The 21383-nt window shown below is 48.0% G+C and overlaps 1 protein-coding gene across 12 annotated transcripts; it reads right to left on the bottom strand.

The window, feature by feature from the left end:
• Positions 1 to 652: 652 nt before the first annotated feature.
• On the bottom strand, positions 653 to 21175 carry EXOC7 (exocyst complex component 7). 12 transcript variants are annotated; one of them, XM_036754681.1, is made up of 21 exons: positions 20954 to 21134; positions 20628 to 20693; positions 19063 to 19247; positions 18718 to 18823; positions 16181 to 16403; positions 15780 to 15947; positions 12435 to 12527; positions 11375 to 11443; positions 10090 to 10235; positions 9650 to 9802; positions 8230 to 8328; positions 7696 to 7758; positions 7224 to 7290; positions 6338 to 6376; positions 5536 to 5601; positions 5076 to 5196; positions 4623 to 4718; positions 3662 to 3728; positions 2041 to 2082; positions 1794 to 1927; positions 653 to 1524 (listed from the first exon to the last, which is right to left on the bottom strand). In XM_036754681.1, the coding sequence occupies exons 1-21, from the start codon at positions 21011 to 21013 to the stop codon at positions 1422 to 1424; spliced, it is 2166 nt and encodes a 721-aa protein (XP_036610576.1). In that variant the 5' UTR covers positions 21014 to 21134; the 3' UTR covers positions 653 to 1421. The 12 variants fall into 12 exon arrangements, 11 of the variants coding, with proteins under 11 accessions (XP_036610576.1, XP_036610578.1, XP_036610582.1 ...); XM_036754683.1 differs by having other exon boundaries at positions 3662 to 3725; XM_036754687.1 differs by lacking the exon at positions 11375 to 11443 and having other exon boundaries at positions 3662 to 3725; positions 20954 to 21175.
• Positions 21176 to 21383: the final 208 nt, after the last annotated feature.

Below are 21383 nucleotides of genomic sequence, written 5' to 3'. Positions count from 1 at the left end.
TCTCAAGAACTTAAGAGTCCAGACAAACTGGGCTTGGCTTTCCAAAGCCGAGGTCAAGGCTATATGACAAGGTCCACTCTCTTTAACCCATTATTCTGAGGTATCCCTGAACCCTTCTCTCTGTCAGCATGCAAATGACTAGAGAAATAAACCATTCTGTTGAGATCAAGTGCAGCTCCGTGCTCTTGTGGCCATTCTTCCCAGGGCATTCTTCCCTTGGGTACTCCACAGGCCTCCAAAACTTTGCTTTTCTTCTGCCCATTTCTGTCAGCCCTGGACCTCACCTGGCTACAACATCTAGGGAAAGTGACTTGGAGCAATTTTAGAACAAAAGTAGCTGGGCTAAACAACTTGTTTCAAATTGGTGGATAAGTCATGCACCTCTGCCCCCACCTTCCCTCTCCACAGGGCCTTTTCTGCTCTCCCAATCCAATTTCCATGGTTTCTTTTGTCCAGACTCCTCTCTCCCCAAGGGAGCTCTCCTACTGTGGTCACATTAGCCTTGGGATCCTTGATACTGCCTGACCATTCTTCCCACCCTACCTCCTCACACCTCTGTGCCCCATCCGCCCAGGTTGTCAGCCTGATCCTTAAGCACAAAGTATTTACACTATGACGACGAGAAGACAAGAACACCACACACAATGAGAAGTTCAGTCCATAAAGTACATGGGGAAAAACCATATGGAATGTAGGGCTGGGAGAAATAAGGGTTCTTTTTATGTCCTCCTGCTAGAGAGAAAGGAGTGTGATACTGACAGACAGAATGAAGGGATGAGCTTCCTCTAATGTCCCAGGGTGCCTATGGCAACTAAAGGTAATGCTAGGAGAATGGTGAAGTAGGGAGTGAGGATGATACCTGCCACTTCTTAATGCTTATTGCTAAGGAGAATAAAAAGGGTGACAAGAGCCCCTTCTGATCCAAAGGCTATGGAGGGCCTTGGCTTGGGATCCCAGCCCTCTCTTCCACTAAATGCTCTTGACTCAGCTCAGGGGAGGACAACTGGGCAGGATGACCTTGGCTCTGCCCCTTAGCCACAAATACATCAAGAGTCTGAGAGCTGAGAAGAGGATGTGAAGCTCAAGGATTCTACCTAAGCCAGTGGGAGATGGGCCATTCTTCATGTCCACAAAGCCCACAGCAGCAGCTAGTATTCTGCTGCCCTTTGTCTGCCATCTTTCCTCCTTCCCCAGAGACAGTTAACAGTACCAAGGTGGGAAGAGAGGGGTCACGGGCCCAATTAAAGCAGGGCTGTCAGGAGGAAGCACAGATGGAGAATGAGAACTCTAAAGAGAGGTCCCTGCCCCAAAGGACTTCAGACTCACTCAGCCAAAGAGCAGTATAAACCCTGGTTTATCTGTCTGATAAATGGATTAAAGCCCACTGGGGGTCATGGAGATGCCACAGTGACATGGCAGAATCAGGCCGATGTGTCAAACAGGCGCTCAATCATGTCTGCCACTTGCTCCACGCGGTACTTGATGTACTTCTCAGGATTCTTGGTGAAGGGTACGCTGGCATACCTGCCCAGGTATAGGATAATCAAGAAGGGAAAGGGAAGCTATAGAGCTCCACCCTCTAGTCTAGGATTTTAGGATTCCCTGATGGGTATTTCCAGGTTTGGGGTTCAGCACTGTGGTGCCCCAGGGAAGAAGGCAAGGACACTGGTTTTCCAACCCCAGCCCATCTCCCTTTTCCCTTTGTTGGGGACACAAGCTGGATGGGCTAAGCAAGAATACAAAGATTCAGCTAGGAAGTTGTGGGCTAGAGAAAGAGAAAAAGGAGGTCCTACCTGTGAAGGAAGGCCCCATAGTTCTCCTTGACAATGGTTTTCTGAGCCTGGCGGATCTTGTCCCTCTGCTCAGTGTCTGGGATGGCCCAGGCCTTCTGGATCTTGCAGAGCTCCTCAAGGCCATCATTGAAGCCCTTCAGGGAATATGGGGAGAGAAGAGTCAGCTGAGAAATGAGACAGTGACCATGTAGCTCAAGTTCATATGGCAGCATGAGCTGAGAAAAGAGAGGGCTGGGTCATGGTTCACCTTAAAGCGCTCCTTGATCATCTGCCGTTCCTTGTCCCGGAGCTAGGGATACAGAGAAGAGAGAAGACAGGTGAACCTGTTTCACTGTGAAAACAGATTCCCTGTCCTGTTTGATCACTCCCAAAATAATCATTCTTCCAACTTCCCTCCTTGGTCCAAGTTCCCATCCTGATGAAAACTCTTAAGGCTCATTACTTAGTGACAATTTATTGCAATGAAAAGAAAGGATACATCAGGAAACATGTCATCCTGTAACAGTCACCCAGGTACCTTTTGTTCTGATCTGGTAGATGCCATAGGACATGTGAAGTCCAACCAGGCTCTGGCCAGCTCTGCCAGAACTAGAGATTGACCAGAATGCATCCTAAACATTGGGGATCACGTTGTTTTATTCTTAGGAGCAAACAAAGAGAGCCAGTACCCTTTAAAATGCACTAATCTTTGCATCAAACATCTCTGAGAAGGGTCTGATATTCAAAATACATGTAGTACTAACACAAATATATAGGACCAAGAGTCTTTACCCTTGGATAAATGATCAAGCAATACACACAATTCTCAAAAGAATAGTTGCAAATGATTGGCATAGGAAAGGTTGTTCCAAATCACTAATAAGAAATGCAAATCAAAATTCCTGAAGTTTTGCTTCACCCCCAACAGACTGGCAAAGATGACAAAAGATGGGAATAGTCAATGTTGGCAGGGTTATGGACAAAGGCATACTAAAGCAATTGCTGGTGGAGCTGTACATCGGTATAACCACTCTGCAGTTTGGATTCATACTAAGAAAGTCACTAAAATATCCACCAAGACAGAAGAATCCAATATGCACTTAAATGTTTAGAGCAGCATTTTTTGTAGAAGCGGAAACAGAGCAGATGCTCATCAACTGGGGAACAAAGAATCAAATTGTGGTCTGTAAATACAATGGAATATTACTGCACTGTGAGCAACGACAAACATGAAGAATAGACAGAAGCCTGCACTGGTGCAGTGAGATGAGCAGGAAAGCCGTCTACACGAGGACCATGACAATGTAAATGGAAAGAGCAGGACAAACCAAACCAAGCAAAATGATCAAGGTGATGTGGCCTAGAAGAGGAGGGGGACCACAGGGATGGAACACTGTGTACACAGTCAGTCTCTGCTTGTTTTTCCTCTTTTTTTACTGTTTATTACAAGCAAAGGTTCTCTGGGCAGGGGAGCTGGGAAGGTACATTTGTAAATGAAAGTGATTTTGAAGGTATACAATCAAAAGATAGCAATAAAATTTTAAAAGAAACAAAAATAAATGAAAATGTACTAATCCGGGTTAAGCAGACACTAGCACCTTTCACTGTACCACAATGTAAGTCAAATAAGGGTTAGTATAATTCCTCTACTCAATGGCCACACTAGGGCTGCATCGGTCACTCAGGCTGCTTCCAGGTACCCTTCCCAGAATTCTCTCTGGGAGAAAAAGTCCAGTATGACCAGACAGCCTCAATCACATGCCCATTTTACTCTCAAGCTTGGGGAGTGGGAATAAAAAAAACAAACTTTCTAAGTTTCTGCAGAGAGACAAGGTGTCACATCAGCTGAACATACCCCCTGACCAGCAGATACTTCCTATCCAGCTTACCTTGACTCCTGGTTGGAATACAGGTAAGTTCTTTTCAGAAATGTAGTCAGTTACCTTTAGCCAGCTGCTAAGACAAAAGAGCAGGAATATGAGAGCAACAGAAGGGTAGGGAGAAACATATTCATAGCCCTTCATCTTTCTTCCTCTTATCGAGGTGTGTGTGGGGAGAGGTAACGGTGGGTGGGGGTGGATAGGAGGGAGAATGGTCTCTTTCCATTCTCTTTTCTTTAATCTTGGCTCAAACAAAATCAAAAAGCAATTTTGGGGGCTATTTTCCCCTTGGAATTATAAAGAACAAAGAACATAACATGCTCAACAAATACTACAGAATATACTTCTAAATTACAGCCAATTAGAGTACAGAAATACACAAGATGGGAAAGAGGAGAAGGTGAAAGGAGAGACAGAATTAGGGAAGAGAATGATATAGAGGCTCAGAGGATTCTTGGACCCACCCTTTGTCTTTCTCATCTCTCCCATCCTGTGTGTGTGTTTCTCTATCTTAATTATCTCTGTGTACTGTATATGAGCTCAAACATGAATTGTAGCTGAATAAACTTTTTGCAGCACTTTGTTAGTCACTTGGCCTGTAAATTATCCCAGCCCTCTAAAATTCTAATTAGCTGATTTATTTCTGTTTACAGAACAATGTCAACTACTCTTGTTCTTAAATAAGGTTCAGCTCTGAATAGAATAGCCAAAGTGCATTAGTCCGCTTGGCTACAGAGGGAAAATGATCCTTGACGTTTCACCATCAGTGGTCAAGTATCACTCCCAGAGTGGGATGAAACCAAGCAATGAGTCAGACAGGGCTGAGAGGCCCCACTCCAGGGTGGCTGTAGTTTTCCCACACGCTGCCCTAGGATAAAAGCTGAATAGGGAGCGTAAAGAGTCATGGGAGAGGACAGCACAGAACGGGGGATGGGGTGGTGTAGGGGGTGGGGGACCCAACTCGTCTGACCTGCGTTGGTACGTCTGGATCTGCTGTTCAATGTGATCTCGGTACGAGCGCTCAGCTGTCTTCTGGGTCACTGCCACCAGGTGGATGAGTTCAGACCTTTGAGCAAAGCAGGAAAGGGGCAGCTTTAGCAGCTGCCCTATGAAGCCTTGTCACAATAGCCAGGAAACAATCTTTTATTCTCTTCTTGTCAGGCGGGAAGAGCTAAAGTCAGCCTTGGGGACCGAGTTCAGAATTTAAGAGAAAAAGCCTTCAACACAGGCATCTCTGTCCAGTAGATGCTTCTCCTCCTCCTCCTCCTCACTCATATATATGGTAAAGAAGGCTTTAAAAACCTTATTTAAAGGAGATGAAAACACTCAGGAAGATGAGGGGCTGGAGGGACCAGACATGAGAGCATAGAGAAGGACAGAGCCATGTGAGTGATGCCTGGGAGGGGGGTGGTGACACACTTACTTCTCCAGGGACTTGAGGATGTAGTTGTAGTTATTGTGCAGGAAAATGGCCCTTAGAGCTGGGTCCTCATATACCTTGGACTTACTGAGTAGGTTTAGTTGTAGGTTACCGAGAACTTTACCTGCACAGAAAGGGATGGGGTTAAGCTCGGGGAGCCTGTCTAGCAGCAAGTCAGGGGACCCACAAACAAAAGACCCACCCATGATTACCTGGCAGGGTCAGAGGCTACCATGTCCTCCCTCCCTGTCAGAACTCTGACCTTGTTATACTGAATATCATGACCCTGTGACTTGAGGTTTCAGGATCTATCTGGCTTCCTTTAGGCCTTGGAATCAGAAGTTAGGGTGAAACCTTCTTTAGAGGGGCTGGAGGAACAGGTGAAGAAGAGTATACAAGGGAAGGCTTAGAGGCCTGTGAGGCCAAGGGCCCAGGAGCTGGGAGGGTCAAACAGAACACTCACAGATATAGGTGCTTAGTAGTCGTTTGCTGAATTCAGAATTATAGCTGGTGGCAGAGGAGCTTGTCTCTGTAAAAAGAAAAGTCTTGGACAAGTTATCCTGATGGACGGCAGACGACAGAGCTGTCTGGCTTGCCGAACAATGAACCTGCATGTTTGTAAGAGCCAGGGAAGAACTTCAAAGGAAGGGAGGGAGACACCAAGCTGATCCAACTCTCTCTGCTAAGCTGGGCCCTTCGTCAGGGATGGTGGGAAAAAGAAATGAGCCCCAGGAACAGGTAAGGTAGAACCTCCAGAGAATATGGCAAAAGTAAATGGTGGCAGAGCAGGGGTATGAAAACAACTTCTGACCACATCCCTTCCACTGGGCAAAGTAGGTAAGATCCACTCATCCCACTAGTCCTGGATCCCAATGGGAAAATCTAGGAACAGGTTCCTTCCTGCCTCCTCACCATGCCTTCCTCACACCCCCTCTTCATCCAACCCCTCTTGCAGATATCATAAGGTCCAAGGGACAGAAGGAGAGTGGGGGTAGGACACGGTGAGGCCACAGGCAGACTGGAAAGTGGGTGCAGTTACTAGGTGGGGGACAGACAGCAAGGCTGCTGTCAGGATTAGCTCTAACCCAACCAACTGAAAGAAGGAATCAATGTCTAAAACTTCCCCTGCAGAGACTAAGAGCCTCCCTCTCTGACTTCCACCCAAAACCTCAATAACCACCCCAAACTCTGTCCTGTTGATCAATTCAGAACTCCAACTGTCCCTGCAGGGAGAAGGGATGAGGAGCCAGATCCCCACTGCTTACCTCGGGGGTCTAAAGGAATATTGTATGTGTCCCCAAGGACTACGGAGTTAGAGGCAGAGCAGACAGAAAAGGGAGGCAAAGGAGAAAAGAGAGAGAAAACAGAAAGATGCAAAGTGCAAAAAAATAGGTTAGAAACAGCAATCTCATCCAGAAGCAAGCAGACATTCCTTACCCCAAGGAAACCTGAGCACACACAGGTCAGCATGTGCTCTCTATAACCCAGGGAATAAAAGAGAACTTCGCACACCTCCACTCCCAGAAGAGGGAGAACAGGGGGATACCTGGTGGACACACTCATTGGGCTCTGATGGCCCCCCAAAAGCTCACCCACCACCCCTGCCTCCCAAGTCCTAGGCCTGTCATGACAGGTCTTTAGTCTGATTCTGGCTTGGAGGACCTGGAAATAGATGGTGAGAAAGCCCAACTCCTTAGGCATTGAAAAGGCAAACTGTCTGAAGTTGTTATAAGCAGAACAGGTGGACAAGACAGAGGGAAGAGTAAGAAGAGGTGGAAAAACATGGGGGCAAGGTGGGACCATAGGGAACCCTTCTAGGGACATGTGACTGTTATTGCTAAAAGCCGAGAGAGTTAAAGGAGTGTCAGGACAGAATGTCAGAACGGTGTCCAGATGGGACACTCAGTCACACCTCCCTGTCCAAAATCTTCCTGGCTCTTCTGGCTTCCCAATCCCCATTAAAATTGCTTGCCTGGGCCTCTCAGAATTTTTCATATTGTGTAGCTATAGAGAAAACATCCCCCTGCCCTTTCCCTCAACCCAGAACTGCCTAGAAATAAAAGCTCCCTGGCAGACAAAGCCTGAGGCCAAGAGTACCCAGAGGGAGGTGTGACCAGCAGGAAGGTTGTAGATGAGGAGTGAGAATGGTACCTTGTGAGGCCAGCATGGCACCAGCTGTTTCCTGGAAATCAAGAAGCTGCTGAAGGAAGAGGATGGCCTAAATGGAGAGAGAATGAATTCAGAAATAAGAGTTCAAAATCCCAACTGGCTATCTACTCCATCCCCCTATGCCTAGGAGGAGGACAGTTACCGCTCTCCTCACAAGACTAACCAAGATGAGTATTGGCATAAGCCTGCAAAGGCTAAGGCTCCTCCTCCCTTGAGAAAGGCACAGGCTGCAAAGATTTAAATGACACACTCTGTGGCTTGCCATGCAAAGGGACACTGTCTAAGGGCTGTAAGAACTACAACTGCCCATTCCCAATGCTGCCCAGTACTTAGGAGGCACAAAGGCAGGACCCTCCGAGCTAAATGTTCAGGATGCCCTAGGATTAGACTCAGCCTTGACGTTTCTTATAGTCCATTCATTCCCAACCACAAGGGTTATCCCAACAGCACCTACATTGCTTGTGAGCTCATGCACAGTGCCATCCTTGGGCATGTTGTACTCCTTGTCTGGGTCATTCTGTGGAAAGAAGAATCCCATCACGCAATTAAAAGAGTGACTGAGACCTCTTTGGACTGCTTCTCATAGTGGTTTTCTACCTTGGTGGTCTCTCCCTCCCTCCTCCTGCTTCCTGGGGTCCCTGTTGGCAGACAGTGACTACACCTGAAGGAGGTGGGAAAGTCCACCCCAATTCCTTGAGCTGGGGCCCTGAAGCCACAACATGGAAAAAGGGCAAGGAAATGTTAGACAAGCACTTCTTAGCCCCAAAAGGTATCTGGAAGCCAGTCCTGAGAAAAAAAGGAAAGCATGTAGTGGCATGTTCCAAACTGGCAGCACAGAACCCCATTTCCCTCTGCCTTCATCTAATTCTGTAACCACATCTCTCCTTCAACTTTGAACTCAGCTGAACTGTCTCCATACCAGGTCATTCAGACGTCCTTAGCCAACTCCCCACTCATGGCTTCTGCCCTGGTCTAGAAGAAAAGATACCTTGATGTTATCAGCAAAGTCCTCCAGGGCTTTGGCACCAGTGGTCTCCATGGAGGTAATGAGTCCCGGCAGCTTGTTTTTGGTGCTGGCAGCTGTGCCCTATGGGGAAACTCTAACAATCAGAAAGAGCCCACTGCCCTCCAGCAGCTGAGCATGACTCCCCTTACCTCCTGGCAGTTCTCTGGAGGTCTGGCTCAGTTGGAGACTCCCAGCTCCACCCTCACTCCCTCTGGGCTGGGATGGCATATGCACTTTCCCCTTCTACACTGTCAACAGACTACCTGCTCCCACCTGTCCAGGGCCATGTGGAAGATGGGTGGGGGCTGGTCCCTAGCTGGAAAGCTGAAAAGCGGAATGGAGAATGGGAAAAGGTGAGCACGGTAGAATGGCAAGAATGCTAGATTTGGAATCAGAAGGCCTGGGTTCAGAACCCAGCTCTGTCACTCAAATAGTGGCATGACCTTGGACAAGCTAACCACTCTGAGCCTCAGATTCCTCAACTGTAAAATGGGGTACCAAAACTTTTGCTACTTGCTGTTGCGAGGATCAAGTGATGATATCTACAAGGTGCTTTTTTTTTTTAAATAAACCTCCAAGTTCTACCTGCTATAACAAACCTTTATTAGGTGTCTATGTGCCAGGCACCATATTAGGCTCTGGGGATACAAAGATTAAAAAGAAAACAGTCCCTGCCCTCAAGAAGCTTATATTCTATTCCGTGGGGAACAACACGTGCAGGCACAAGTCAATGCAAAAATCTATATAAAATAAATACACAGTTTTTTGCAGGATGTGGGGATAAAGTGGAATGCTAACAAATGGGAGATCAGGAAAGGCCTCATAGCAGGGGAGGAACACACGTGACTGAAAGAAGGGATTCCAAGAGGCACCTTCTTCTACCTTCCTCCCCTCCACACACTCTTTTATCCAGTGCTGATGACCCTGGCTGTTCCTCAAACAGGACACTCCCTCTACTGACCTGAGTATTTTCCCTGGCTGTTCCCCATGCCTATAAGGCTCCCCTTCCTCATCTCCAGGAAGGCTTCCCTGGCTCCCTTCAGGTCTCAGCTAATCCCCCACCTTCTGTAAGAAGCTCCCCCCCAGCCCTCCTTAATGTTACTGCCCTCCCTCTGAGACGACTCCCAAATCAACCTGTATCATCTTGTTTGCATATAGTTGTTTTCATGTTGCATTCTCCATTAGACTGTGAGCTCCTTGAGAGCTGGGACTGGTTTTTTTTTGCCTTTGTCTCCCCAGACTAGCACACAGTAGGCACTTAATATATGTTTGCTGACTTGGCTTATAGACATATACAGAGGAGGCTTAAGGGAAAAGAAATACGGAGAAGGCAAAGTTGATGCTGAGTGGGACATCCCTGCCTTCCTTGCTTTCCCCCCATAATCATGTCCTTGTCATATACCTGAAGTACTTGATCAAACTCAGGCTTGGTTTGCTTAAGGTGCCGTAGGATGGGGAAGACTGTGAGCACAGCTGAGTAGTCATGTCGGATGATGGCCTTCCGGGCAACTGACACAATGTTCTCCCCCTCCATCATCAGTCCATCCAATGCATCCTAAGAGGAAGGGACCAATTGAGCAGGACTCACTGGAGAAGACAGGCATCCCGGTGGGAAGGAGATTATGGGTAAAGTGGGAGGGGGCATGTCCTCTTGGGGAGTGGGGCTGGGGGCCATGCTTTCCGGTTCTCTGGGGGCTTGGTGATGGCTGGGGTAAGGAGGACTATGAAAAACAACCCCATTAAAAGCTTCAGAAAATCTAGACACGGCTCTGACTGTAAGCAGGCATGAATGAAAGTGGTGAGCAGGGGCCCAGAGGATTCATGTAGAAGCAAAGCTAGGACCTGGATGAGGGAGTCAAAGGTCTTTTTTTGATGGTGCTCAGGGATGATATCCGTCAGCAGCTGGTACTCGCTCTGTGCCAACTTGACAAAGGCACTGACACAGTGGATGTAGGCATCAATTTCCATATCCAGCATATCATCCCTTCCTGTAGGGATAACATGACCCCTGAGCCACTGGCTTGGGGAGCAACTTCACTCCCAGCCCAGTGTTCACTCTGGAGTGAGTTACCCCCCAGGCCTTTTGCCCACTGCCTAGACCAGCAACATGGAAAGTGGAGTCAGCTTGCTCCCTATATCTGGGAAATGTGTGGGTACTGGGTGTAAGGGAACAAAAGGAAAACAGGTTGCCTTATCTCTCTCCTGTTAACTCTGACCACAGAATGACGTACGTATACCCAGAGCATCTACATCCCTTAAAGGTGTGGGGAGGAGGAGATCCCTCAGTCTCCTTGCTCAGAAAGGCTAGGCCAGGTCCTACTCAGCTGCCAAGTGCTAAGGACCATGAGTGGTCTTGGTCAGGAGGAAGCCCTAGGGTATAATGGCATGGCGACATTCACTACAGGAGAATTGAACACAGCTCCTTTTTCCTACTGAAGAAATGGTGTTTCTTTCCATAGGCTGATCCCCTCATAGCAAAGTTACCAGTAGAACAAGCTTCAGGGAGAGTCCTGGCGTGGCTCCCCCAGCAACATTACTAGGAGGAATGGAGGCAGTGGCAAATATATTGGCCCCAATGAGCCAAATGGCCTGGTGGCCAAAACCTGAGAAAATACATTAGCTCTGCCCTCCATCCAAATACGATGGGGAGAGAGGGATCCCAAGGGAAAAGACAAGGGGTCCCAATATCAGCAGCCAGCAAGAGTATTCTCACAGGCAAGAGCAGTAACAAGCCAGGCTGGGAGAAGCCCTGGGCACTCAGAGCTGGGAGAGGAAGGCAGAAGTCCATGGGATTCAGGGTTGGGGCTGCTGCCAGAGCCAAGGGGCTATGGTTAGATGGAGAACAGCTGTCATCCTGCTCTGTTCCTGCTGCCCAGCCTCCCTGTAGCTTTGGCTTCTTCTCCATTTCCATCCCTGGTCACTGAGAGGTATCTTTCCACTCTCCTGAGGCAGCGGTACCCCCATCTGGAGGGTGGCAAACAAGAACTACAGCCAAAGAGAGAGAGGATAATGCAGGATTGTGGCCATCAAAAGCCTAGGGGTCCAGCCGAGATGTTGGCCCCAGAGTGGGAGATGCTGCAAAGGAAGCCGTCAGCAGCTGGTTACGGGGTTATGCCACAGTACTCACCGGCCAGTGGCCCGTGCTTGTCGTTCAGGGCCTCGGACAGATGCTTAACTCGGAAATCATGCTCGTGACCTAGCGAGATGTTGGCCGCACAAACACAAGCAGCGGTTTATCCAGGGGACTGAGTGGGCTGTCTCTTAGGGGTGGGAACCCCTCAGTCTCCAGCAGAGCAACACTTGATGGGGGAATGGGGAATAGGGAGACTCGGGAGAAGGCTCTGAGCCCCTCCTACGTCTCAAATTGCCATTGGAACAGCCTTTTCAAACCTGACCAGCAGTGCCCCATGGAACCTCCTCTAACAATTATATCTTTCCCATTTCACTCCTAGCCTGGAGGCTAAGAAGAAAAATCCAAGCATGAGAAAAAAAGGCATTAGAGAAGCTGGAGGTACATTGACACCCTTGAGCTTTAGGGAACTTCTTCATCTCCACCCCCCAAGCCCTTTACAAACAGAGTGAAAGAAAACTTCTCTGCTATCCAATAATTTTGCTGCTAGTTTGAAGAGGCACAAAAGCCTTTTTGGTGCCACCTTGGCAGAGGTGCCCCCACTTTGGGAACAGAGTCAATTTTTGCTAAGAGCAGCTAACCAAGCGGAAGTGGGGAGAGAAGCCCTGTGCAGTTATCTGGTCATCTCCATTTCTGTTTACCATTCACTTCCCAAAGGGGTCTGGGGTAGTTTAGTCCTGCATTGTCAATCTGAATGTGAAAGGGCTGCTCCACTGGCAGAGAACTTTTTCTGGAGTTCAAACAGAAGGAAACAGGAAAACAGACAAGGAGGGAAGGGGCAGGGTGTCCTCCGGGAGGGCAGAGCTGCCGTCAGCCAGACAGGGCTAGACCAAGCATCAGGAAAAATGCCACCATGCCAGCTGAAGCCAGTGTAATGCCAGTACACTACAATTCCCACCCATGTTCCCCTCTAATTGAGCTACAGAAAGAAGGGTTACCCCCGCAGCCCAAGAAAGGGCTGGGGGCCCCAGAATGGTCGGAGGCTCTGCCCTACCAAATGAATAGGATACACAGTCAAGGAGTGGGTGGAAAGGAGACGGAAATACAGGGTGATTACCTTCCAGAGGAATGAGGTTAGAACCCCCCTTTTTCCCATCTAGACCATGCTGAGAATACTGTTTCAGAAGGTTCTGAGCCTTACGAATCGTCCCTGTCACCAGAGCCACACAGAGAGGAGATAAGAAGACCTAGGAAATGAGTGAGAGAAAACAGCAGCAGCCCTCCACCAGTCCCAAAGGCCCACGACACCCAGCTTGACAACAGTAAGCATGCCCAGAGTGTCCCTGCCACTTCCCAGGGTGGCACCTGTAGCTTAGGGGTGTGAGATAAGGGAAAAGAAACACTCTGTCCCAAAGTCAAGTCCCCGGAGTATTAGGAGCAGATATTATTTAAAGTGTTCCTTGGTCCCAGATCCTCCTGAAACTGGGTAAATCTTAGGAGGTAGAGCAGGTGAGGGAGAGAATCTGGGCAGAGCCCCATCAGGAGAGGCAGAGAACAAGATGCCACTCACTGTGTGGCACTTTAACCAGAACAGGCATGGTGCCTGGAAGAGAAGTGCTACTGAGGAGTGTGCCTCGCTGCCCGCCCACAGTCAAAAGAGTCTGTATGCTGGATCTCCCAGAGGAGGCCCTCCTGAAGATCCTGGAGAAGGCTCTACTTGAAGCCAGCAGACACTTGGCTTAATCCCCACACTCTAGAGAGGGTTCTGTGAGCATGCTCAGTGCTAGTCCTCAAGATTCAAACAGAAAAAGGGAAGCAGAATCTAGGAGTTAGTGAAAAGGATCCAAGCAACCTTGGGAGATGAAAGCCCAAGGCTGAGAAGGCCCAAAAGCCAATCTAGCACCGGCCATGGGTCTCCCTGGAGCAGCAAGTCACTGAAACCGCCCAAAGGAACTTGGAAAAAACCTGGAAGCCAAGACAGGACCAAACAGAAGCCACAACAAGGGAAGTAGAGAAAAGACTGAGAAAGGGGTACACATTCTTGGTATGGGAGGAAAAAAAAACACAAGTTAGTGTCAGGTTAAAACGGCACAAACAATATCATGAAGCCAGCAGTTTCCTGGGTCAGACATTGCTGTGTGAACAAGACACTCCAAAAAGAAAACTTTGGAAAAGTCAAATAAAACGTTTAAATGAGCAAAGCAAACTGATGAACAAAACGTGGATATGAGTAGGTCGGGGAGGAGAAAGGCTCGACTCTTATTTCTTCGATATTTCTCTTCTTTCTCCCCTGGGGACTCCTCTTCCTCCTTGCCAACCCTGACCCCCTCTACTCTGGAATCAAAGTACCCCCTGCAGCAGGCTCCTAGCTACATGCCAGTCCCCGCTTTGGGGAGGTTTCAAACAGCCCAGCTCTTCCTTGAATCTCAGTAATACACTTAGTTATTAAAAGATAAACTCTGCTGCCTGTGCTCAGAATCTCTTGCCCTTGCCCCCTCCTATTCCAAACAAATAGCCCGGTTAATGAGCCAGTCAGAATAAAGTCCAGCATCTAGGAGCAAAACAACCAATTGCAAAATTAACTGATACATTGGCATGGACCAGGAAACCAGGACCTCATTAAAGAATCCGCCAAGTCTATCAGGGCTCCGAGAACAGCAGGCCAGGTCCTTGTTGCAGCTCCTCTTAAAGTCAGGCACACAGATAGTTCCACGAGTGGTAGTGCCGGTGACTGTTCTATCTTATGACCTTCCTAGTTCCCTTCCTCACAGTTTAGAACAATTCAGAGCTCCAGGAGCCTCTTTGACTCAGGGATTCCGTAGCTGCTGGGATGCCAGCTAAGGCCGGCTCTTGGGCATTATCTGGAGTTTCTCCTCTCATGCTTACAAGCCAAGAGCAGGTTATGTTCTCACTCTGGCCATGAGGTCAGGTCACTACTTCCTGAAAGAGTCTGTCTCCAAGAAGGATGGAGAGCTGTCCATAATCAGGAAAACCAGGGTTCTAAGGGTCCGGCAAAGAGTAAGAGCAAAATACACTGAGCAGACACAAGTGACATAAAGGGCTGAGACTCCATATTCCCCAACGAAGTCTATCTTTGTGGGAAAAAGAATGGAGGTGTGACCTCTGCACGAGACACTTGGTTCCAATGCTGTCAGAGACATGGCTGCAATACTCCATCAGTACACTGTTTTACTGTTTGCAGCAGGTACCCTGAGGGGGTTGGCCTGGGACAGTTGTATGCAGGCTTACAGTACCAAGCTGCAGCTTCCGGGTACAGATTCTGGGCACTGCCATGAGCCAGTTTACTTAGTTCAGACTCAACAGTATGATACTGTAGAACTCTGGAGAAGAGGACGAATGTGGCTTTCTTTCTCTCAAGAGTGAGAACTGAGTTCCTCACACTCAGCATCGGGGTAAGGTTGAAGATAAGGAATGAGACTGAAGTCTGGGTTAAAGTCTTGTACTAACCAACAAACCCTACAATACACGAAGCTGCTGTGAGGGTAGCATTTTATAAAACTTAAAGTCCTAGATAAATGGGAACTATTGCTGTCACTCCAAAATCTATTGGTGTGGGAATGGTGAGAGGGACTCTTTGGGACTGCTAGGGGGCAATTTGACCTTCTGAAGTAGTAGGGGCAGGAAATACAGAAATCTGACTCCTTGGGCTCTGACGGTACAGCAGAATCCTCCTTCTGAAATATCTCAGCCCCACCCTGGGCTGTGTTTGAACAGCCTCTCAGTCAAGGAAAAATTTCCTAGGTCAGAAATGACAAGGCCTGGCAAGCTGTAGCTAACATATAGAAGCACCAATTCCCTGGAATGTAGACTGCTTGGGACACAGGGATAAGGAGAAAAGGGAGAAAAAACCCCCAAAAGAGTAAACGGATCACCTAAGATACCAGCAACTCCATGTGCTAGTCTTTCCCCTAACTATCTTCCCCTAGAATACCTCAGGACACAGCACTAATACTGAAATGAAACCCAAAGGTTAAACCCACTTCCTCCCCAAGGGGAATTCAGGATGCTCTGTTCCCGAGAGCATGTCCGTCGAGCTATAGCTCCACACATGTCCAGAGAGAACTGACTACCTTCAGAAATGAAAATGTCCCTAAAAACACCAAGCAGATGACAGGTGAGGGAGAACCAGAAGATGGCCCAATAACTAATGTTCTATTCTATTCTCCCTAGATTCCCAAAGATCTTCTGACTTCCACTCTGAAGTTTTATGTAAAACCAAGTACTTCTGTGGGAGGGTGGCTCTCATTCTTTTGCTCATTCTTAGGTGAATAGACACCTGCTTTTCTCCACAGGTACCTAGGAGCCATCACAAAGACAATCTCTCTAGGGTTGTCACAGCAGCTCAGTCACCTCTAGAAGGAATTCCAGAAGGAATTCACATTCTGGTAGAGTAGAGAAGTTGAGGCCTTGTCCTGTTAGATGAGTCACAATAGGGGCTCACCTGGCCGTTTGATTGGTTTTTTGGTGGGTGTATCTTTCCTCTTATTGGGAATAGCAGGGGAGTAGGGAACACCAGAAGAGGAGCTGCTTTTCCGAAAGTGCTCTTTCAGGCCCTTGATTGAACGGTCCAACTGACTGGAACGGATCTGATAGTAAACATTCATGAAATCTGAGGAGAGACAGAGCAAACAGCGGCATGGTGTTTAGGGACCCTGCTAGGGGTTTTTTCAAACAGTATCTGACTGTCTTCCAGGCCAGATGGCCAACTCTCTCAAGGCCAGTCTGCTGCCATCTGCTTCTCAACACAGACCCAAGTACAGAGCCCAGTGACTTCAGCCCTGCCATGCAGAAAGCTCTGCAGCACCTAGGGTCTATATGCAGGGTCTACACAGGCTCTCTCACCTTGGTTCCTCCCATATTCCACCAGCCAGCGGGAAATTCGAATCACATCATGGAGCACACTCTCAGACAGGTGATCCAGGGGCACGTCATCTGGAGCCTCCATGTCATCTTCCCCACTGATCAGGTCCAAAATGAGCACAGGGGAGACGACCTTACTGTGCCGAGTCATCAAACTTCGGAACTCAGACTCTAGGGACTCTTTTCCACGCTCAAAAAGGAACTTCTACAGGAAAGAGAATGTTTAATCCCCAATGGGTAAAGCCAGCTAACCTCATTTCTGTATTGAGGCCTTCACATAGGCCATTCATATTCCTTCCCCACCCCTCTGCAAATCCAAGTCTTTCCCCCTCCTCTCCCACTCTCCCACTCACTGCAGAGAGCTTCAAACTGACTCAGATACACCCACCTCCAAGCTGCCCAGATGACTCTGCCCTCTTCCACAGCTCCTCAGAGTTTCCATTCACATATAAAAGCCAAACACAGCAGGGACTCAATCATGTTCTCCCTGCCTGGTGGTCAGATTTCTGTATTTCCTGCCCCTACTAACTATTCCAGAAGGTCAAACTGCCCCCTAGCAATCCCAAAGAGTCCCTCTCACCATTCCCACACCAATAGATTTTGGAGTGATAGCAATAGCTCCCATTTATCTAGGACTTTAAGTTTTATAAAATGCTACCCTCGCAATAGCCTTGTGTGTTGTGGGGTTTGCTGGTTAGCACAAGGCTTCAATCCAGCCTTCAATCTCATTCCTTATCTTCACCACTATGGATATATATTGTTTCCTGGGAAGCCCCTTGAGGGCGAGGACCAAATCTCCTGCTTTTTGGGGGGTGCTTCTCCTACCCCTCCACCAAAACTACTACTGCAATACCTGAGTATCAGTACTGATAAAATCCTAAAAGACCTAGAGAAAGCTCCTCTAGACCAGTGGTGTCAAACTCTCATAGAAGTGGGATCCTGTGGCCATGTATCACTCAGAAAAACCACATATTAGCATTATCTATTTTCTATTGTATTTCTATTTATTCTGTTAAACATTTCCCAATTACATTTTAATCTGAGTTTTGTCTTTTTTGGGGGGGACAAGTCTGACAGTTCTGCTCTACAGCATACCCAAAGACTTTACAAAAAGATGAAAAGATCCTAGGTTCAGAGCCAGAAGTCACCCCAGAGATTCATGGCTAGAATTGGGAGAGGGAGGGGGAGTGTCTGTGGACTTGGATAAGAAAAAAAAATTACATTTTTATTTTCACTAACCTCTAACTAAAATTTAGCAATTCCTGCAATTACAAATGGCAACAAAACATTCTGATAAGGTGTCTTCTAGGCTTCATCAGACTAGGAGAAGGGCCTATGACACCCAAAAAAGTTAAGAACCCTTCATCTAGTCAAAATCTCCTCTCATTTGATTAATAAGCAGACTGAAGTCCAGAAAAGTTAAATGACTTGACCAAAGTCACACAGACAGAAAATAACAAAACCACGATTAGAACTTGGGTCTCCTGAGTTCAAATCCATAGTCTTTCAGGGACAAAAATCACTCAGAAGACATGGAGTGGTTATGATCTGTATCCCGGGAGGGAGAGCCTACAATAATAAAACTAGGGATCTTTTCAAGGAAGCTCCACCTGCCTGACACTAGCCCTAGGTACAGCACTTTATACACTGTGATCAAAACATGCTCCTGACTGACATTTTAAATTTTTATTTAATTCTGCATCGGATATCCTAGTTTCTCAGGAAGGAACTTCTTGTTTGGAAAGAGAAGATACAGTTCCCTAGTCCCAGATTCTTGGTCTATTGCATTTTTTTTTTAGGGAAAAAAAATGACATGGGGGAGAGAGGAATCAATACTGATGAAAATAAGGATATATTTAAATAGCAAGATAAACAGCTCAGAAACAGAGATAGGCTACACAGTTCTGCGATTCCTAATTAGGGGTTTTAAGGTCTTCTCTCAAGATGCTACATTCTGGCTCATGCCTTCTCTCCGTGCCGGTCTGGCTTTAAAATCATTTACTATCTCACCAACAAACTCATCCTTATCGATTTCTGGGCCTTTGCTCAGCACTCAGCACTGTACCTAGCATTTGCTGATGGTCGATGAACATATGTTGAATGAATATTGACACCATTTACAGGCAGCACAGTGTAGTGGATAGACTGATGCATCTGGAGTCAAGAAGATCTGGGTTCAACTGCTGTCTTAGGCACTTACTAGCTTTATGACTTTGGGTAAGTCATACTTTTCTACAATCTTTACTTTCTTCAAATTGATGTCCTCCAGGAAATGTTTCCAAATCAATCCCAGCTTAGTTCTGGGCCACACCAATCATTCTGCACTTGGGTATAACCTGGAACACCTAAATTAGTGATAGATTCAAATGTTGGTAGTTATGCTGGTTCTGTATAGGAACAGCTGGACATGGCTCACTAGACTCTCCATAGTTGACCATATATCCCTCAAAAGCAAGGACTTTTTCTTCTCATGTTTCTTGATCAATACTAGTGGAATGAGCAGAGAGAAGCCCCCTTACCACGCGGTTCAGCTCTGGGCTGTCAGGGTTGTTGTCCTGAAAGTACTCCACTGCCTTCTGGATTTTGGCCATGCATCCCAGGTACTCCTCCAACCTTCCTGTGGGGCTATAAAAGAAAACCACCCTAATCAGTTGGGGAGGGTAGTTGTGGACACCTCACAGCACTCAGCAGTCTTGATACTGTGGCAAACCAGGGAGGACTGTGCTCCTCTAGGTTTAAGAGGAAGGGGATTCAAGATGTTGTGTTCTGAGAAGGGAATCAGTATTGTAGATCCCCCCTACTACGTGGTCCAGATTCTCTGGTCCAGGTAGGAATAATGGTGTAGAAAGCTGGGCTTGGCTCACCCTTCCCTAATTATCTTCTCCGTGTCACTGGCCACATGGTAATAGCTGATGACATGGTCTAGACAGGACAGGGTCTTCTCCACGTTCTCTTGTAATCGCTGTAGGTTCTCTGTTTGCTTATGCACGGGGATGATGGAGTTCTCTAGCTTCATAAGCCGGCTCTCAAAAGATGATAGGATAGACACCTGCAGGAAAGGGGGAAACTTGGAGCCTGATCATGTCTTATAGTGCTCTAAAGTTTATACAGCACTTTCCTCACAACAACCCCAAGAGGTTGACAATACAAGTATTAGCAGACTGGCTTAAGTTAGACCACAGGGAATATGGCAGCAATCTAGTGGAAAAATGCTGAATTTGGAACCATAAGACTTAAGTTTGAAACCCAGTTCTTGTGGCCTTGGACCAATCCTACTTCACTTTTCTATAAAACGAGGGGACTGGACTCAATAATCTCTAAGATCCCTTCTTCCTTTGTAGTTTTTAAGGCTCTCTGACAGTTTCCACTCCCTCTTCAACGCTGCCCCTCAAAATTCCTATCTTTCCTTAAGGAGTCACTCAGTGCCTTTTCCCTCTATGAAGCTTCTTTTCATCTCTCCAATTGTTAGTATGTTGTCTCTTCAAATTATCTTCTATCTATCTATCTTCTATCACTTGGTTAAGCTTCTTTTTTTTTTAGGTTACGCATGTACATCATTTCTTACAGCCACTTGGTAGCTTCTTGAAGGCAGGCAGTTTCCCTTTGTTTTTGTATCTCTACTACCTAACAGAGTGCCTCGTACATAATGGGTGCTTAAACTGAGATTTGTCAGCATAAAGGTTATAATGGTGTAGAATTGTTTTGGGCCTTTATTACCATCCTCTTGCTTAGGTGTGTATCTGTATATGTACACAATCATAGATAAATCTACTCGTTCCTGTGCCCATCTAGTCTCCTTTTTCAGAACAAAAGCTCACTGAGGGTAGAAGACACCTCTTCTCCATATTCTGTAAGGCCTGGTACAAAGTGTAACGTGCAAGTGGATGCCCAATCACTATTTATACTGGATGCCTGACAAGGAACTAGGAAGGAAAACATCACCTAAGAAGGAGTAACCAGCTTCTGGGTCCTAACTCAAGAGGCCCAGCAGGTGGGAGGAGTTGGGTAAACTGATAACCCTGCAACCAGAGGGCTGTGGTGCCAACCCCGACAGGATCAAAAATGATACGAACATTACAGAATCGGAGAGTGATAAAATTATAAGGAGTGCAGAAAAGCCCAAACTGCCAGGGCCCTTAGAGATCAATGAGTCCAGCCCCCTCAGGCGACGGATGGGGAAACTGGGGCCACATAAACACCACTGGGTTCCCTGGAGTCACACAGACTCCTTTTATGCCATACTTGTCTGCCCGATGTGTCTCCCATTAGACTCTTGGCTCCTCGAGGGCAGGCACTGTCTTTGCCCTCCTGCATCCCCAGAGTTTAGCGTGGTGCCTGGCACATGGTAGGGGCTTGTTGAGCGGCTGACCGGACAGGGTCTGGGGGCCATAGCCATCGGGGGGCCTCCAGGGCCGTGCCCCATACTCACCATGTTCTTGGTGAGCTGGTCGCTCTTCTCCAGGCTGTCTCGGATGAAGGAGAGCGTCTCCTCCTCCTAGGGGATGGATGGATGGATGGATGGTTGATAGAAAAGGGCGGGCATTAGTCACCCCGCGGACTGGGCAGGCGGGACCAGGGGAGAACAGGGACAGAGAGGAGGAGATTCCCCCGCTCCCCCGGGCGCGGGTCCGGGCTGTCACAGCTCCCGCCCGCCTCCCATCCCCTTCCTCCTCCCCGGCATCTTCCCCACCTCCGCGCCCCCCGATCCTTCCTCCACCCCCCATGAAGTCCTTCCTCCCCTCGCCTCGGCCTCACCTGCTTCAATTTGTCCTCTATCTCCCGCCGCCGAACGGACGCCTCCTGTGGGGGAATCATTGCAGCTCCGAGCGGGACCGGCCTCGGAGATCCAAGATCCCCGCCGGCCTGTGCCCCTCACTCCATCGGCCCTTTCCGGAGCGGTCCTCTTCGGCCACCGTCTCCGGCACACCCACTTCCGTCCGTCGTCCGCCTACCCTCTCTCGGAGATGGCGCTGAAACAGCGCATGCGCGCACCCCTCCCCTCTCCCGCCCCTCCCCCCCGCCCCCAGCCGCCTCGCTAAGACGGCGCGTGCGCGCAATTCTCGCTCCTGAGGAAATCGCCTCGGGTGTGGAGCGTGCTAAGTGTAGTTTCTGGGAAGCGGGGACAAAAACACCAGTGTTCTATAGCAAGGAAGCCCTCTTTCGGAGGGAAAAACGTCATTGCATA

The sequence above is a fragment of the Trichosurus vulpecula genome, chromosome 4, assembly GCF_011100635.1.
Source record: "Trichosurus vulpecula isolate mTriVul1 chromosome 4, mTriVul1.pri, whole genome shotgun sequence".
Taxonomy (NCBI): Eukaryota; Metazoa; Chordata; class Mammalia; order Diprotodontia; family Phalangeridae; genus Trichosurus; species Trichosurus vulpecula.
The sequence above is the reverse complement of the archived record's forward strand: the minus strand, read 5'-3'. Positions and strand labels throughout refer to the sequence as shown.

Bases quoted from the DNA above. Each gene is read 5' to 3' on its own strand.
- EXOC7 (XM_036754681.1), bottom strand. From the start codon at position 21,013: ATGATTCCCCCACAGGAGGCGTCCGTTCGGCGGCGGGAGATAGAGGAC. The intron at 18,824-19,062 runs GTGAGCCAAGCC...TTTCTTTTATAG, and splicing joins GAGAAGATAATTAGGGAAGG to CCCCACAGGAAGGTTGGAGG. The intron at 5,602-6,337 runs GTAAGCAGTGGG...TTCTTTTTACAG, and splicing joins TATTCCTTTAGACCCCCGAG to AGACAAGCTCCTCTGCCACC.